The sequence below is a fragment of the Myotis lucifugus genome, unplaced genomic scaffold (assembly GCF_000147115.1).
Source record: "Myotis lucifugus unplaced genomic scaffold, Myoluc2.0 scaffold_7, whole genome shotgun sequence".
In the NCBI taxonomy this organism is placed as follows: Eukaryota; Metazoa; Chordata; class Mammalia; order Chiroptera; family Vespertilionidae; genus Myotis; species Myotis lucifugus.
Genome location: NW_005871055.1, coordinates 2,729,417 through 2,749,439, shown reverse-complemented (window position 1 = coordinate 2,749,439; position 20,023 = coordinate 2,729,417). Strand labels below are relative to the sequence as shown.

Genomic DNA, 20,023 nt, shown 5'->3' with positions numbered 1-20,023 from the left:
ACTAAAAGGACATAGCATAGCCTAAAAAGCAAGAAATTTGTACTCAGTGAGGAAATTAATTTATTTCATGTGTTGTTCTTGTAAGTAATATGGCCCATTATTTAGCTTGGGTTGATCTTATATGCTATCTATATCTAATATGTTACTCTTGGCATTAGCATTAGACCTGCAAATTATAAACTCAAGCTTAAGTCATCTGTGCTTTTCATTTCTGTACCTAATAGCAAACTGAAGTTCAGAAAAATGATCCTATATAATAAAAGGCCAATATTCAAATCGACCAAACAGTGGAATGACCGGTCGCTATGATGCGCACTGACAACCAGGGGGCAGACACTCAATGCAGGAGCTGCCCCCGGTGGTCAGTGCACTCCTACAGGGGGAGCGCCGCTCAGTCAGAAGTGGGGAGCGGGTCTAAGCTGGCAGTCGGACATCCCCTAAGGGCTCCCGGACTGCGAGAGGGCACAGGCTGGGCTGAGGGACCCCCCGAGTACATGAATTTCGTGCACTGGGCCTCTAGTTATTTATGATAGTCTTTAAACAAACTCAGCTATCAATGTTTGGGGATTTTGAAATAGAAAAAAAGGTCAAAGTTATAATGAAGGGAAGGCAAATTTAAGAGCTTCTTTGCCTCTAGACCCAAATTGGTAAATTGAGAAGTCTTTTGGGCTTTCAGATAGGAATAATTTTTATATTTGTGTTTGGCAGGACTCCTTTAGTTACAAGTAACAAAAAAACTTTGTCTTAAAAAGGAACTTAATGGTATCTCATACTTTCAAAGGAAGGGCAAGAATGCAGTTGTGCCTCATGAAATAACTGGAACCTAGGACTTTAATCTTGTCAGGACTCTCTGTCTTGCTCTATACTTTATTTCTTTCTAATGTCACAACACCTGGCACATAATAGATCACTTAACAAGTGTATTTGAATGAGTAACTAAATCTTAACCTAGGATAAATTCTAGGAAAGCAAGGTAAAGCTGATTCTATTAATCTAGTTTTAGATGATCTTCTAAGCTAGCAATGTTTCTTTTTATGAATCTTTCAATTAGGAACACTTTTGCCTTTTAATGACAAGTCTGATGCCATAGGGTCTCATAATTAGCAACTAACTACCAAGACTTTCAACTTCATAGTGTTAAACCTTATATTTGACTCCTTTCTGGACTTCATTGTATATCATGTGAATGATATTGTTTGTTTTAATCAATTCTGTTCAAAACCCCAATAGAAATATTAACTTTAGAGGGTAATATCATCCCATGCTAAGAGAAAGGAGAGATGAAACTCACACACTTGCCAAGATATTCAGAAAAAAACAATACAGGTGCATAACTAGCATTTCTCCAGAAATGGACTGTGTGTTGCCATTAACTATTATAATGGAGCCTGATAAGTGATTAGGCTGCTAGCATATCAGGAAGTAGGATATGTGTGGAGAAAAATCAGATAAGTACTTTAACGATTTTGGATAAGGAAAAGTCCTCCTGAAACAACAGGTAGGTCCAAGCCCCTGACCACATAATCTGTAATTGAGAGGCCACACCATAATTTGTAAGCCAAGTAAAAGCAATTTTTAGAAATACTCATGTGAAATGTCTGGATGAATCCATGAAAACTCTCAGACATGATTTCTTTTCTCTAGGTAGGGAAAAAAGACTTATCTACAGATATTCAAGCAGGGCATAGGATAATTTGTCTAAAGGAGTTGTTCTGGGAAAGAGGGAATGATTACAACATAGATAGTATGTGAAAGTCTTGAGGATAAAGCGATCACTCAGAATTTCTAGTAATTAATTAGGTAGTCACGTAACAGAATCTGGACACAGAAAATTCTGTGATTTGAAAGCTAAAAGGGAAAGTTATCTATTTTTCACTTCTGCTAAGTGGTTTGTTACAATCCAGAGATCTCTGCTTCATGGCCCAGCAACAGATGTTGGATTCATCCTTGATCCTCTTCTCTCCTAGTTAGAAGAGCAATTAACATGAAAGCAAGTTAGGTGGTTAGAATTTAAATAACATGATGGTCATTGTTCTAGACTAATATATACTAGTATATATTGCCTGTGGCTTGCTTTTTTGATACTGACTCTAGCTGGGTACCTGCCCCAATTTAAAGAAGGCAGTTTCTGAGATAGAAGGTAGGTTAGGCAGAGAAGTGTGTGCTGACTACCGAAACGTTATCAAGCTATTAAATAACAGGATGAGAAGGACTTTTTTGTTTGCTAGCTTCTCCCCAAAGGCTTCCTTATATATAAATAGGTCATGTGGAAAGTCATTTCCTGATGATATTAGGTTCTCCAAGTCTGAAAGTTAGAGAAGAGAGTACTTCTGAGGATCTGCCAACTAATTTCAGGTGGTTTGACATACTGGTGGGTAATACAAAGGCTGAAGTGGTGCATAATTGGGAATTAAGACACAAGCACTATTAAAATTTACACTCAAGGGTAACTTTAATTTTACCAGAATTTAACAACAAATAAATGAAACTAAAGACATGGCTTAACTTTAGATAAATAGATATTATTCCCTAAATATTAAAATTTTTTAAAGCAAAAAAATCCTACAAAAAGATTTTTAAAATAAAAATATTGGAGTCAATATGTTTGTTTGGAGGGTGAGTATAAATTTTTAGAGAGTACCTTTCAGTGCTTCTCAGCAATAAAAAGGAGTTAATTATTGATATATATATATATATATATATATCTCAATGTGGAAGATAATTATGCTGAGTGAAAGAAGCCAGACCAAAAAGAGTACATACTGTGTGATGCCATTTATATAAAACCCTAGAAAATACAAGCTATAAAAATAGTTTCCTAAGGGTGTGAGAAAGGGCAGGAGTAAGGGATTACAAAGGAGTCTGAGGATACTTGGGGGGTCATAAATGTTTTCATTTGCTTGATTATAATAATGGTTTTATAGGTATGAATAAATATCAAAAATTATCAAACTGTACACTTTAAATATGCAGTTTATTATATGTCAGCTATACTTCAAGCTATAATAAAACAAAAGAGAAAGGTTACAATAAACTCCAATCTTTTGAAGGAAATATGGTATATTTTTGTCGATTTGTATATAAAGGAACTTGAAAGAATGATATAGAAGGTTTCTGCAAAGACATTAATCATGAACAGAAGAGGATTTTGTAACTGGCCTCCCATACCAGAATACTAGTGCTCCACTTCAGAACCTAGAGGTTATGCAGTTCAGTACACACCCCACATTTCCCCTTTTTTTCTATGCAATGTAACAAACTCCATAGACACATTCCTTACTCATCTTTATACCACCCAAGGTCTAGTGTAATTCCCGAAGAGAGCAGATGCTAATTAAATAAATGAATGCATTGCTATAGTTCATCACCATCACTGCAAGAAACTTTTTAAAGACTTTTGGTGGAAACCACAAAACAAAAGTAAATGATAGGAACTGAAAATAATGTGTTCATACCCAAAAGCAGAGCCACTAGTCTAAATCTGGTCTTGAATGAATTTGTGAAACAAGGTAGATTCTCTGAATAAAAGAGACGAAACCAGTACATAAAATAATAAGTAATTAGACCCTTCAGAGTCACAGAATTTAAAATTGTTCCTTGACCATAAAAATGTTTAGGATTATTTTTCCAACTCAGAATCGGGTTAAGGCTTTTTGTTTTGAGAATCAAACACAAAGACTTAGGCATACAATACTGGATCTAGCTCTAGCCGGTTTGGCTTGGTATTTAGATTGTCAGCCTGAAGGGTCTTGGGTTCGATTCCGGTCAAGGGCATGTATCTCAGTTGCAGGCTGGTTGGGGCATGTGTGGCAAACAACCTATGTGTCTCTCTCACGTTGATGTTTCTCTCTCTCTCGATCTCTCCCCCTCCCTTCCACTCTCTAAAAATCAATGGAAAAAATATCCTTGGGTGAGGATTAACAACAACAAAAATCTGGATCTACCTTAAATTTTTAAAAAAACTTACATGACCCAATTCGCTTAACAAGAAGATGCTTGAGTTTCTGGGAAAGTAGGAGACAAAGCTCAGATCATAACTATCTTCAAACCTAAGAGTAAGAGTAAAAAGGTCCAGAGAAATCTACCGATTATGGATCTGCCCAGTGTCCAGTATGGTTCACCACTGACCTATATAATAACTGAGAGATTATAAACTGTTTTCAATGTTCAATCACAATAAAAAATAATATATTCAACAAAAATGAAAAAACACGCACACGTTAGAGCATATATAATTAAAACTGAGACTAGGCCACTGATCTTTACTGCTTCCCTGAGATAACCAGAAGCCTTTTCTTGGCAAAATAAACTATTGGTAATTCATTATTTTCTCAAGAAAATCTCACCCTCCTCATCTATGCTCAGACCAACGGCAGGAAGAGACACATTTAGCAACCTATAGTATTTGTACTCAACCTTTCCCCAAAGAAGTTTTTCTCATCAAAGGAAGCAGTTCTATTTTGGTTCTTCCTGTGAGAAATGCAGGCATGATGTCTGCTGGTGTGTGGCCATCATGCTATTTCTAACTAGCATGTCCATGGTATTACTGGTGTTTTGCAACAAGAGGAGAAATGTCTCTTAACATTTCTTAAGCCATTTTTAAGGCTATCTTAGCCATGTGATTACCTGCAAAGAATGTAAAAGTCCTCAGAAACAATAAAGGAATGCATATGGTTGTGGTGAATAGATCACAATAAGGGATTTCTAGTCCCTTCTCCAAAAACTACTCAAGTCATTCCACAAACCATGGGAAGTCTTATTTTATTCCTCTATGTATCCTAGAATATTTACATTTTCAGATTTGCTAGCACAGATTTATAAAAGAGATCACCTTAAAAATCATGTTTCCTATAAAATGACAAGAGTGAATTATATAAAAGTTGTTTTCTCTACTTTTTCAAGACCTAAGTATTCTTATTGCCAATCCAAATTTAAATTTAATCCAACCCCTATGCTGCTTAGATTTTCTATATTAGGAAAAGTTTCCTCATCTTGAATCATACTTCTCTGTCTTTCTAAGTTTGACATATGGTGGGTTTCTTGCAAGATAGGAGATTTTGAGGGGATTTGGATAAAGAAAAGAGATGTATGTACTGGATGAGATTTTGTTTCTGGAGATGATGGAGAAAATTTATTGTAGGCACAATAGCATGTCCAAAGCAGTGTTTTGTTCCAGGGATGGAGTTTCACCTGTGGATATGGCACATCTTATATTAGCAGTAGGTGATTCTTTCTGTTGTTGTTTTAATCTTCGGTTCTTAGAATGTCCTGACTTTTTTCAAAGTCTGTTCTTTGGATAGTAACTTCGATTATATTAACGGCATTATAGATTTATCTAATTTCTAATGTGATAGATTATGGTTGTTGTTTTTTCTCTTTTAGATCCATTTTTCCTGTCCACCCGTCCTTCAGAATCATTGCCTTGGCAGAGCCCCCTGTTATCGGAAGCACAACACAGCAGTGGCTGGGGCCAGAATTCTTAACCATGTTCTTTTTCCATTACATGAAACCACTTGTCAAAAATGAAGAAATCCAAGTGATTAAGGAAATGGTAAGGGTGAGGCCAGCTCTAGCCTGTTGCCTTCAGTTTTTCTCTTTTTAAGGCACTCTTACCCCTGCTGGAGCAGAACTGGACATCTTTGGCTTCTCCCTACTTACTCCCAAATGTCCTTATGAAATGGTTCTCAAATGTTAACATTTTGCAGAATCATCTGGAGGATTTGGTAAAATGCAGATGGCTGAGTCAGTAGGTCTGGGATATGGTACATGATAATTTGCATTTCTGAAGTTCTTAGGTAATGCTGATATTGCCACTGGTCTTGGGAACACTCTTTGAGAACCATGAATGTATTGCTGTCGCTCCTCTTTCCTTGTGTGGAGGCAGTTTGGTGGTTCCTTTTCCTTTTATATTCAGTCAAAAATGACTATTTTAAGTTCCTACTATAAAGGGAGGTTAAGTATATTTTAGTTCCTTAGGTTCTGTGGCAAATGCCAAGGAGTCCTGGGCTCCTCAGGACTATAATATATCCTGTCCTATACTTACCTGATTAGGTGTCTGGTGGCTTGAAGTATAGGTAATCCATTACTTCAGTGTCTGCCTGAAGCAGACATTGTACTTAGCATTTTCTAGAACTATACTATTCAGTGTAATAGCACTGGCCATAAAATTTAAAAAACTAGTTTCTAAGTCATATTTCAAGTGGTCAGTAACTACATGCGTTTTGGCTAACATGTTAGAAAGCATAGGTAAAGAACATTTCCATCATCATAGAAAGTTCTATTCGATGGTGTTGTTCTAGATCACAAATAAGTAACTTTTTTTTCTCCTAAAAAGTTAACAATCATTCCCCTTAAAATACTAGAATGAACTTTTTAGGTCTTGTCACATGGTGGTGGATAAGGGTGTAGGGTTTTAAAGATAAACAACTCGCCTTTAAATGCCAAATTTACTACTTATTAACTTCCAGATCTTGGGCAGATTATTCAACTATGATTTCTTTATTTGAAGATGGGGATAATAGTACTTCTTATATCAGTGGATTGATTTAAATAATAAGATAAAGTATGTACTGAATAGAACTTAGAATTTTGAAAAGTTTCAATCACTTAAATCAAGGGTCCTCAAACTTTTTAAACAGGGGGCCAGTTCACTGTACCTCAAACCGTTGGAGGGCCAGACTATAGTTTAAAAAAAAACTATGAACAAATTCCTCTGCACACTGCACATATCTTATTTTGAAGTAAAAAAACAAAACGGGAACAAATACAATATTTGTATTTGCATGTGGCCCGCGGGCCGTAGTTTGAGGACCCCTGAGTCTTAAATGATCAAAGTTTACTTTTGAAATGGCCATGTTTTACCAGTTGTTCTAACATCACATCACTTTCTGATTTTTTAAATTAAAAGTTTAAATTTATTATTAAGTAAAATTTTCTTATAATTAATTATATATTTAATTAGATTAAAATGTTATAGTTAAGACACTTAATGTGTGTCATTTGGGCAACTATTCGGAGTTCATTGATAAATTAATCATGTGCCTTGGATATGCAGTTTAAAAGTTCTGAGAAATTGACAGCTTGAGTATCCATTCTTTATACAAGGATACCTTATGTGACTTAGTAGACATAAATGTAAGATTACTACTAAATGAAGGAGTTTGGTTTCAGTAAGAAAACGCCTAAATTAGTTTTAAAAAATGCTGAAGCTAACAAAAAAGGAAATGATAATATATGGAAGTTTTTATAGGCATACTATATGCCAATTTTATGCTGGTGATAGAATTGTAAATGGAGAAGAGTGGCCTGGTTTTAATGACCTGATTCTTAAAGGGAAACAGGTGGGTATAAGCATTTCCTGAGAAGATGAATAAGTAAATTTATCTATGAATTAAACATGTAAACTGTAATCAAAGTTTTTCTAAAAGTGTAATTCTAATATTAGTTACTAAGTAGCCATAATTTATGATTTATTATCAGATATCCCAAATCATTCTTTCTGTCTTTCCTCAATTCTCTCATAAATAGGTACCAAATATTCCTCAGGAAGCTTTGGACAAATTGTTATCATTTACACACAAACTCAGAGAGACACAGGATCCAACGGTAAGTCTGGATTTTCTATTGCTGATAGGCTGCTGCTTTTTGTTCTTAGAGTTCAGTGCTTTAAAATCTGTTTTTTAAGCTGGCATTTTTATTCCTGTGTTATGTTTTGTCCTATGCATATGTCGTACTCTTTCAATGATTTTAACATTCTTCTAGCTCCTCATGGCTGATATTATAGAAAACAACTTTAGCTCTAGAGGCGTACTTGGTACTCCTGAGGTTTGGCCCTGTTTCTTCTACCTCCTATGCTGAGCAATTTCATCTATTCTTATGGCTTCAAGTACCATCTCTAAGATAATGCCTACATCTTTTTCTTCACCTTCTAACTTTTCTTTTCTGATTTGTTCTTTATGTATAACTAGAGGCCCATGCACGATGGGGGTCGATCAGGGCCAGGCCGGTGGGGGGAAGGGGATGTGTGAGGTTGGCTAGCTGGCCCTGCACTCAATTGGGGTGGGGGGGGGGCCCATTGGGGGTGGGGCCAGCCAGGGGGAGGGGCCTTGGGAGGTTGGCTGGCAGGCCCCGCCCCTGATCAGGGTGGGGGGCCAATCAGGGGCCAGGTTGGCCAGGGGGCAGGGCTGCAGGAGGTTAGGGGGCCGATTGGGGCCCTGATCAGGCCGATTGGCCTCCACAGTGCACGTCATAGCGACCAGTCGTTCTGGTCATTTTGTCGTTCTGGTCGCTTGGCTTTTATATATATAGATTTTATTTCCATGCTGGGATAGTATTTTGGAAAGATCTAGGGCTGTCACTAACTCTGAGTCTCAGTGTTCTCATCTGCAAAATGGGAATAGTGGCTGTACCTCATAAGGATGTTGTGATGATGGGATATAGAACTAAATGATCTTTCCCCTTTATATCAACATATTCCTTATATAATTTCCTGAGTTTGTTAATAACCTGGATACCAAATTACCTAAATTAGAAACTTTGACATCATTGTTTATTCCTTGCTTTCCCACTATTTCTACTTACCCTGAAAGAATATCTCATCAATTTAACATCTTGCTGTGTAAACTGTGCTCTTATCTATTGTCAGTAACTATCCTAGTATTGGATTTCATAATGTTTCTCCTAGAATATTGTTATTTCCTCTTGTCTGCCCTCTTCACCAATATCCATTCCTCTTGTGGCCCTCTATTACTTTTCCTGTACTTGTTATAACAAACTAGAGGCCCTGTGCACAAATTTGTGCATGGGTGGGGCCTGGCTGGCCCCGCCCCCAATCAGGTTTGGGAGGGTGATCGGGGGTGGGGCCGGCTGGGGTGGAGGGAGGCCAAGGGCAGTTGGCCGGCCGGCCCCACCCCCTGGTTGAACTCCTGGTCAAACTCCTGGTCGAGGGGACAATTTGCATATTAGCCTTTTATTATATAGGATTACTATAAATTGGTGGTTTATGACAAAAGTTTATTTTCTCACAGCTCTGGACACCAAAATTTTGAAATGGGTATCACTGAGCTGAAATCAGGTATCAGCAGGGTCACATCCCCTTGGAAGCTCAAAGGATTACTATATTTCTTTCATCTTTCAGTTTCTGGTGGCTGCTGGGATTCCTTGACTTGTCATTTCAGTCTCTGCCTCTATCTTCAGATCACCTTTTCATCTGTGTGTCTGTGTCAAATCTTTTTTAAAAAAAATATATTTTATTGATTTTTTACAGAGAGGAAGGGAGAGGGATAGAGAGTTAGAAACATCGATGAGAGCGAAACATCAATCAGCTGCCTCCTGCACACTCCCTACTGGGGATGTGCCTGCAACCAAGGTATATACCCTTGACCGGAATCGAACCTGGGACCCTTGAGTCCGCAGGCCGACGCTCTATCCACTGAGCCAAACCGGTTAGGGCTGTGTCAAATCTTTTTCTGCCTCTATTTCATAAGGATACATATGATTGCATTTAGTGGTCATCCAGATAATTCAGGATAATCTCCACATCTCAGAAATCTTTAATGTTATCTGCAGCGTCAGCTTTGCCATAAAAGGTAAAATTTGCAAGTTGTTTGTGGGGACCATTTCCTAACTGGCACAGGAGACCTCATCTCCAACTACTCATTCTTTTCAGCTACACCATTCTCCTTGCTGTTTCTTGAACACACTTGTGCCTGCCTCAGGGCCCTTGCCACTTGGTGTTTCCTCTGCCACAATTGCTGCACGAAGGTAGCTACAGGTTTGCTCCTTCACCCCTTTTGGATTTACTCAGATGTCTCCTTTTTAGTGAGGACTTCCTGAAGCACTCTATTTAGAATCACATATCTTCCACATTTTATTTCTTTCTCTTTGTTTTAAGGTTCTTCATAGGGCTTATTACCCTTTGTCAAAATATATGTTTTGTTCCTTTTTTTTTACATCCTCACTTGAGGCCATGCTGTGTGTGTGTGTGTGTGTGTGTGAGAGAGAGAGAGAGAGAGAGAGAGAGAGAGAGAGAGAGAGAGAGAGAGAAGAAGAAGAAGAAGAAGAAGAAGAAGAAGAAGAAGAAGAAGAAGAAGAAGAAGAAGAGGAGGAGGAGGAGGAGGAGGAGGAGGAGGAGGAGGAGGAGGAGGAGGAGGAGGAGGAGGAGGAGGAGGAGGAGGAGGAGAGGAGAGAGGAGAGAGGAGAGAGATGAAAGAGAGAGAGAGCAAAAAGAAATCGATTGGCTGCCTTCCATATGTGTCCTGACGGGGATTGAACCGGCAACCCCTTGGTGCACAGGACGACACTCAACCAACTGAGCCACTCTAGCTAGCCTATTTTACTCATTTTTTATTGTCCATTTTCCCTCACTCAGATTTTAGTTCTGGGATGGCGAGGTTTTATTTCTTGTGGTTGCTTCTGTATCTGGAACTTTTCCCAACACATAGTAGATGTTCAACAAATACTGAATGAATGAATGAATGAATGAATGAATGAATTTTCCATATTGTCCCAGGAGTGATCTTTCCCAAATCCATTTCCTAAGTTCTCCCCTTCTTTAAAACTGTTAAGAGATGGATTCTCTTTGTCTATAGACTGAAGGACAACCTGCTAAGCATACCTGCTAAGTTCCATCTCACCCTGGCTGCTTTTCCTGCCTCATTTCTTACAGCCTCTCTTGAAGCACCCTCAGTGCTACCACAATTTGCTTCTTGCTGTCTTTTAAGCCCATTGCTTAACCCAGCAGTTGCCAACCGGTGGTCCACAGACCACTGGTGATCCATGAGGTCTGAAAGGTTGGCTCGTTTAAGGAAACCTTTGGAGCAGCGGGCGACCCACATGCCTCTGCCTTAGATGATGCCTGGAATGCGCTTTCCTTCTGTCCACTTGCACTCAGGTTGCCTTTTCTATCAGGTGTCTCTCAGTCCCCTTAGGCAGAAGTAACCTCTCTATCCAGTCTGCTTTATGACATTTGGCATAGATTTCTCATATTGACCTATTGCAACTGCAGCACAGTGTATTTTTATCTCCCCAATTAGAATATGAACTCCTTGAGGCCACTTCTTATTCATTTCTTTATTTCCATTTCCTAATCTGGTACCTAGCCTATAGTAGACACTTAGATGTTTGATGAAGGAATGAATAAATTAATTAATAGATTTGTCTTTAGAGTTTTGTCTCCCTGAGAACATGCTATATTTTTATAAAAGAAATGTCTTTAAGAGGTGTAAGAGAAAAATTATTTTTAATAATTTTGATCAGAATTTTTATATCTTTAAGCTGAAGTACTATTTTTAAGTATGCTAACATGAAAAATCCTTAAGGTGTACTCTTAAACTGCATAACCATGGTAACTAAGGGAATGTGCTAACACCCTCACTTGCTCTTTTGGAAATTTGATATTATAAATGTTAAATATATTAGGGATTTTTCAACTAAAGTACACTCTCATTTTTTAATGACTAATGTGAGAGCAGAGATAACCAAACCTTTTATTTAACACTAAAGTGGCTGATTGTAAAGCTTCATTCTGATTTTTTAACACTGGATGCTATTGTAAAGCATTTTTATATTAACTGAAGTAGTTGTTATTGTTAGGGTTTTTTGGCCAGTGATGCAGGCTGTGAAAGAATTCACAACTAAAAGAAGAGATGGATGGAGAGAGAAAGTTTATTTTACTTTCCCCAAAGGGAAAGGTCTGGTGCATTGCTAATCAATACAAGGGCAAAGAACAAAAGTGGCATTCTCCCTTTTAAAGCCTTGGCTGCTGTTGCTAGGTGACAAGGAAGGGAGAGGGATTTGGGGGCTGAAATTGAGCAGACATCAGAGAGGTTATAGTTTGTTTGTTCTTCAGGAGACAATACAGGCAGATGTCCTAGGGAGGCATCTTATCAGTATTTTTCCAAAGTCTGTAAAACATTCTTAGAGCAAAAGTTAAGAAGAGTTCAGAAGTTTGAAGAGGATGGATGTAGGGGACTTTCTATTAGAGACTTCTTGGGGAAATTATCCCTGAGTTGTGAAAATAGCAGGGAGGAGAAGTATGCAAGAGTGTAACCTTGAGAGTAGCTTCTTATCTTGTCTTGTAGTTTGAACAGGGAGCTGTTTGAATCAGAGGAGCTAACAATCTTGGGATTAAATTACCAGGTGCTTCTCATAAATTGTGGCAGGCTACAGCAAAGAAAAAGAAAAGCCCTTTTCCTATCCTAATGGGAATTTTTGAAATTCATACGAAATCATTACTGAATGAAATATGAGGCCTGAACTGTGTCTTGCTTGGGATGAGATTAGAATGCTATACCTTACAAAGTTGCATTATGGTTTAATAGGATTCTTGTCATGGGACTCTCTGGTTGGAGTCATTTGTCAAACATTTTCCATGATTAAGGCAGGAATTTTTCATGGTCCCAGGTATAATGGATGGGAATTGCTGGTCATGTTTAACTTCTGATACTTTCAGCCATACCAGCTGAAATAATCTTATCCTCAATTCTTTTTTCTTTCTCATATCCATCACTTGCCAAGTCCTTTGAAGCAAGTGTTGATCCCTTCCCTCCGTTCTTTTTGCCAATAACCTTACTGTAAGACTTTATCTTTTTGTAGGTAGATTACTGTCCTTCAACCACTTTACATACTGCTGCCAAATTAATCTTTCTTAAGTCATGTTACTGTGTTGCACATAAGAAAGTTCTACTGCCTTTAGGAGCCAGGCCAAACACCTTAAAGTGTCAGTCTTTGATATTTGGGAGCAAGACTTCCAGCAGGACCCTCTAATAAAGCTGGGCTGGCTTCCTCATGTTCTGTATGTATTTCTGTTCCTTTTGCATTCATGCCTTTGTTCATAGTATTTCTTTTTTTCCATTTGAGCATTATAACCCCCTATGCAGTTGTCAAGTGCTCCACTTATTTTGGCAGTAAATTATATGCTATTTTGAGTTGCAACATTTTCCTTCTTATATTTAAATATTGTCTCCATGTTTAGAATGCAAATTTGTTGGAAACAGAGATGAACCAATGTTTGCTTATAAATGAGTTATTTGAAACTTAGAATGTGTTTTTAATAGATAAAAAGGATATTTCATAAGTGGTAGTCATGCTTTCAAACTAGTTCCTGAAGGGTCATTTAACCCCTGTCATAACTGAAGTGTAATATTAATAATAGCAGATCAGAGTTTCATAGAACTATGAAATACATGAGGAAGGAGAAATCAATTCATTCTTTCTTCCTTGGGACATACAGAAATGACCTTAAAAGAAATGTTGAAATAAGCAAAAAATAGTATGCCTTTTGCATCCTCCCAACATCCATTTTGAACCCTTTGTTAATGTCATAGAGTCCCCTTCTCTGCTCCCTTAGGTGCTTAGGGCCACTAGACTGCCCTTATCACTCGCTGTGACATTTCAAAGAGCTAGTTGCTTCAAAAGTTATTTCCTCTGGTTTTCATTGAAAAACCTTATCTCCTAATGTTAGTGATCTACGTTAGGAATTAGGCCAGTAATAATCTGATTTATTAAATTCATTCTAATGTACAGGCCACATCTTCGTTCTCTGTTAAGTTTTTTTTTTTTTCATTTTGAAGAGGCTGACTTTTAATAATTACTGGTATTTGTTACATATTCATGTGTGTTGGACCTGTACTAAGTGCTTTAGAATAATTTTCTAATTGAATTCTCATAACAACCTTAAAGATGAAGGCATTATTATTGCCATTTTAAAGATGAGGAAACTGAGGCCCAAAGAGATTAAGAAATTTCTCAAGGTCACATAGCTAATAAATGGGAACCTGATATGTCTGATTTCAGAGCTTATAAACTTTGCCATTACATTATGCTTTCTGCCAAGATAATTTTAAATTCAAGTTAGCAAATATTTATTGGTATTTACATTTCCTAAGTTCTGTACTAGCAACTCTGCTATTGGGATTTGGGGAAGTATAAGAAAACAAATAAATTATTCTGGCAGTATGGGGGAAGGATTCTGAACAGCAAGCTGCTACCCAAGTGACTCGTTGACATCTCTGTGGGTCAGCAGCCTAATTGCCCATTAATCTTTTTCTGTATTTCAAAAGCCATAGTTTACTTAAAGCTCCAAGCATTTTCAGTATATATTAACAGTTCAGCTTTGTATAAACAGAAAAAAATTAAAAAACAGTTTATTGTACATAGGGCTATTTTTAAGTCGAGAGTGACCTGTATTATGTTATATCCTTCCTTCATTTAACCTCCACCTCCTCCAAAAGACATGTATACACAGCTTTTAGTACAGTGAAAACACTTTAATTGATAAACATTTTTATAGATTAAAAAGACTATCTTCAAGAATGTTTTAAATGTTAATTGGTTTCTATTTATTTTTATTTGTAATTCATTAACAGTGCATATTTATTTAAGTTTGGCCTTGTCCTTCAGGAATAATGAATTCTGCTATGATACCCATCTAAAGGGACTTGCAGCAAGTTGAAACAAGACTCTTAACAGGCTGTCTTTGCCTTTTAATAGGCACAGTCATTGGCAGCATCACTTTCTACCAGACAGCTGTTGCGAATTTCTCGTCGGCTGTCACAGTACCCTAATGAAAATCTTCACAGTGCTGTCACTAAAGCCTGCCTTTCCAGGTAACCATATTCTCCCGTCTTACTGAATTCAAGTTTCTGCATCTTTGCTAAAATAGTAACATAAGTTTAATTGATAGTCTGTAAAAGTATTGCTCTGAATATGTAGCTGTTTCAGCCTTGTGTTCAGCTTTCAGGACATATCTTATTTAGGCATAACAACAATTTTAAGAGGTACTTTATAGATAAGAAAACTTCTTAAGTCACATGAGGGAAGGCGGGGTCACATAGTGGTAAATAAGTAAAAGTATGTTTGAGAATTGAACACCAGGTTCATGTGTTTTCTGAGTTAGTGTTCTTAATCATTATACTTAAATAGAGGCCTGGTGCACAAAATTCATGCATGGGGGAGGGGTCCCCTCAGCCCAGCCTGCACCCTCTCCAATCCGGGACCCCTTGGAGGATGTCGGACTGCCAGTTTAGGCCAATCCCTGGGATCGGGCCTAAACTGGCAGTCTGACATCCCTCTCACAATCCTGGACCTCTGGCTCCTAATCGCTCACCAGCCTGCCTGCCTGGTCGCCCCTAACTGCCCCCTCCCCGCCCCCTGCCGGCCTGATTGCCCCTCACTGCCTCTGCGTGCTGGCCTAGTCATCCCTAACTGCCCGCCCCCTGCCGACCTGGTTGCCCCCAACTGCCCCCCTCTGCCAGCCTGGTCACCCCTAACTGCCTCCTTCGCCAGCCTGGTCGCCTCTTACTGCAACCCCCTGCCGGCCTGGTCTCCCCTCACAGCCCCCCCACCGGCCTGGTCGCCCCACAGAGCCTGCTGTTCAGTTATTTGGTCGTCCTCACTAACCCCTCTGCCGGCCTGGTCGCCTCACGTAGCCTGCTGTTCAGTCGTTTGGTCATCCCTCACTAAACCCCCTGCCAGCCTGGTCATAGGCAACCATCTTGTGAGGGCGTGGGGGTTAATTTGCATATTACCTCTTTAATATATAGGATGCCTTCCAAATTTGCATTGGAACTTTCCATGCTTTATAGCACTTCCTATTGCCCAAATTTACAAAACAAACATCTTTTCAGTCTTGACTAATATTTTTCATATCTGTTTGGAAGTGATTATAAATCATTGGTTTATGGAGTTTTCTTACAGAATCACACTTGGCATGAAACAATTTTAAAAGAATAATAAGAAAGATTAAGAACAATATTCAGTAGGCCCAGAGGTTTCTTTTAGACTCTTTTCATATGATCTGGTGGTAATGACTGTTGTTCATTCATTCCTTGACATATAAAAGGACTTAAAAGAAAATCTATTTTTAATTTAGAAGACTCCATAATTGCCCTTTATAAGTCTTAAGTTTAGTGGACAATTTTACTTGTAGTTAAGGTAAGCTCCTTGTGTTGTGACTTGAATTTGTTCTCTCGTAGTGTAGCCATCTATAATGAGGCTCCTCTCCAGTGTCTTTACAGTAATTCTTTGAATAACTAGTAATTATGAGAAATAATAAATTCTCTTTAAATTAAAAGAACATTAGACTTCCAAAGGAAAATTAGGAAAAATGCTTTAAGTGCTTCTTTTTCAGGGTTATAAAATGAAGAAAATATAGACAGAGAAATAGATAGATTCATTACGTACCCAGTATTTTTTTAGTCAGACTTTGTTAATAGAAATAAATAGTCAATGCTAAGCAATGTAAACCACTTTTGGAGCCTAATACTTTGGATATATTAGAATGAAATAATCACATTTTATGGGTCTTGATATACACCCTGGTAGTTAAATCAACTTTCAATCTCCTTTATTAAAAAAGCAAATAAAAATAAATCAAGTAATGTTAATTGATCAAATATGCACATATAAATTTTAGGTAACCACAAAAAGAATGGAAATGGATCCAGTAGAGGTGGAAATAAGCAAATAGAGAAAACTTGACTCTGTAACCTTCCAAAAGTCAATAGGTGATGCATACACAAAATAGTTATTTGACTTATTTGCAAAGGGTCATGGAATTGTAACAAAACAGAGTTTTATTGTGGTTAGTTAATAACACTGGAAAAATGAGCTATTTAATTCAGTGAAATATTTATGAGTATGGAAAGTAAGCATTTTTTAGTTTTTCAAGTTTTTAAGTATGAAATATTTCAAACATACAGAAAAGATGCTCAACTTCATTATTGACCAAGTAAATGAAATTAAGATGATAGCTATCATTTTATACTTTTTTACCTGTAAAAATTAATTTTTTCATGAGTGGAAGGAAGTAAACTTTTTTTGTTGTTTATTTTTTCTTTATTGTTTAAGGTATTACATATGTGTCCTTATCCCTCTATTGCCCCCCCCCCCCACCCCACTGGTGCCCTCACCGCCCCTAGTGCCTGTGTCCTTTGGTTATGCTTATATGCATGGATACAAGTCCTTTGGTTCTTTGGTTGATCTCTCTCTCTTCCTGCCATCCTCCCCTGCCTTCCCTCTGAGGTTTGACGGTCTGATGGATGATTCTCTGTCTCTGGATCTGTTTTTGTTCATCAATTTATGTTGTTCATTATATTCCACAAATGAGTGAGATCATGTGATATTTATCTTTCTCTGACTGGCTTATTTCACTTAGCATAATGCTCTCCAGGTCCACCCATGCTGTTGCAAATGGTAGGAGTTCCTTTCTTTTTACAACAGCGTAGTATTCCATCGTGTAGATGTACCACAGTTTTTTAATCCACTCAAGCTATATTACAAAGCCACTCTACTCAAAACTGCCTGGTACTGGCACAAGAACAGACCTATAGACCAATGGAATAGAGAACCCAGAAATCGACCCAAACCACTATGCTCAATTAATATTTGACAAAGGAGGCAAGAGCATACAACGAAATCAAGACAGTCTCTTCAATAAATGTTCTTGGGAAAATTGGACAGATACATGCAAAAAAATGAAACTAGACCATCAACTTATACCATACACAAAAATAAACACAAAATGGATAAAGGACTTAAGCATAAGACAGGAAACCATAAAAATCCTAGAGGAATCCACCGGCAGCAAAATCTCAGACATAAATGCAGAGTGTTGTTTGGACAAAAATACATACAGAATAGATAAGCAGGTACATATTTTAAATGGAAAGAAGAACCAAGTTGGATGATATTAAACTTACTCAATAATTTGTGTTAGAAAGTAAAAGAAACCTCATTAATCCACTTTCACTAATTTGAATTTGTGATTGCCAACTTGGAGCAGGTTAAAGTACATTATTGCATTATTGTTTTATCTATTTAAGAAAATTTGATAAGCCAGTTAAATGATAAACAAGATTTATGAAGTATACTAAATCCATTTTCAAAAGCAAATTATCTGTCTTGTCCTGCAAAATGTTGTATATAAATGAAGAATACTAATTACAAATGAGTTTTACTTATTAAAAGGAGATTCAATAAACATATACTTTATTGTCACATGTACATGTAATTTATTTACTATTTGTATTTCACACTTCCAGATTGAACTTCCTTAATTGGTTGTAATTAGTGTGTGTGTGTGTGTGTGTGTGTGTGTGTGTGTGTGTGTACACATGTCAAAAGATATTTAGGGATCACAGAAAGCTTTGACTTTGTCACTAATCTCCCCGCTACCCCCACCCCACCCCACAGGTTTTTACCAAGCCTTGCAAGGTCAGCATTAGAAAAAAATCTGGCAGATGCTTCAATAGAAATAAGTACTGATGATAATCTAGAACCAGAACTGGAGGATTACAAATGTAAGTATTTGGTTTCTTTCCCTTTTAAGTGAAATAACTATTGAATGTTTTCTGTTATCAACTTTAAATTAAAAAATGACTTTGTTTTTCATTTATTTTATTTAGGGTTGAAAAAAATGAATCTTTAAAAAAAATTTTTTTTAAATTTAGTTTGAAACCCACTTAAAAGTTAACTCTTAGAGTACTTCCTTTATTTCCATACCAGAGACAGGTCCTCCCCCCATGCCCACTCCCACTCCTCCAAGAGTTACTGTTGAGGTAAACATGTTAAAGGCTCTCAGAATTTCTGCTGTAAATAAACTTATGTGATTTTGTTTAACCTTTTTTCCAACTGTATTCCACCATAGCATCTAAAATTCTGTTTTCCTTGCACAACATTTACATTTTGAGGACCAGATGTGTCTAATGGGAAGCTATTCTAGGTTGAGATAGACTAAAATAATATTCAGAGTACTATTCCATACGTTCCTAATATTCCATGTCCACATATTGTCTTTTTTGGTACTTTTTTCCTGGAGAGCCATAGGTATAATTTTGAACTGGGGGGAGATTTAGCTCTTCCTATGAAAGTTCCTCATTCTTCAATTAGAGCACAATGAAAGGTTCTATGATTTTTGAGGTATTAATGACCTGTTTTATCAAAACATCCAATGTGTGCCCATTCTCCAAAGGGAACTATTGGTGTTTTCTTTGAAGTAGGTGTTTTTTAATTGTTGGGGATACACTGAATTTGATAATAAGAAAATAAGATGCCTTTTTCAAAAGTAAAATGAGAAGCTCTGCATACTGATGGATCTGAGCATAGATACACAGAGCCAGTTCAGAGACAGGATAATTTTCATACTTTTTAGACTGTAATGTTATTTGATTGAATTTTTTGACATATACAAAGAAAGACTGCATCATTCAGACTATAGATTGTTTAGTTTTGGTAACAGGGCAGTGTTAGCTGTCCCCATCTAAGCTTTGTGTAGAGGATAAGGGACCTAAGTCAAGAGACTTTTGATTGCTCTGATTCCATTCATCTTTAATGTTCTCTCTTTTGGAAAATTCGTTTAATTCACTTTCCTTTTTTTAAAACATAATTTTAGTGATTTGAGTAAGGAAGGAAGAGGGAGAAAGAGATAGAAAACATCAATGATGAGAGAGAATCATTGATCGGCTGCCTCCTGCACATCCCCTACTGGGGATTCAGCCCGCAACCCTTGCATGTGCCCTGACCGGGAATCAAACCTTGACCTCCTGGTACATAGGTCAATGGTCAACCACTAAGCCACACCAGCTAGGCTAATTCACTTTCTTTGTTTAGGGACCATGCTCACCAAGCAACATTCTGATACGGATTTAGCTTTTTTAATGCAGGTCTTCCTCTAGATCAGCGGTTCTCAACCTGTGGGTCGAGACCCCTTTGGGGGTCAAACAACCCTTTCACAGGGGTCGCCTAAGACCATCGGAAAACACATATATAATTACATATTGTTTTTGTGATTAATCACTATGCTTTAATTATGTTCAATTTGTAACAATGAAAATACATCCTGCATATCAGATATTTACATTACGATTCATAACAGTAGCAAAATTACAGTTATGAAGTAGCAACGAAAATAATTTTATGGTTGGGGGTCACCACAACATGAGGAACTGTATTAAAGGGTCGCGGCATTAGGAAGGTTGAGAACCATTGCTCTAGATAATATGCTGATAGGACAACCAGTATGTCA

The 20,023-nt window shown here is 37.5% G+C and overlaps 1 protein-coding gene across 3 annotated transcripts in view; it reads left to right on the top strand.

The window, feature by feature from the left end:
* VWA8 (von Willebrand factor A domain containing 8) overlaps positions 1–20,023 on the top strand; it is a 366,788-nt gene that overhangs the window by 115,780 nt on the left and 230,985 nt on the right. For all 3 annotated transcript variants that reach the window (XM_023748236.1, XM_023748240.1, XM_006083505.3), the window contains 4 exons: positions 5,383–5,551; positions 7,528–7,605; positions 14,491–14,606; positions 18,193–18,299. In XM_023748236.1, the coding sequence (XP_023604004.1) occupies positions 5,383–5,551; positions 7,528–7,605; positions 14,491–14,606; positions 18,193–18,299 (470 nt within the window). The remainder of the gene's footprint in view (positions 1–5,382; positions 5,552–7,527; positions 7,606–14,490; positions 14,607–18,192; positions 18,300–20,023) is intronic.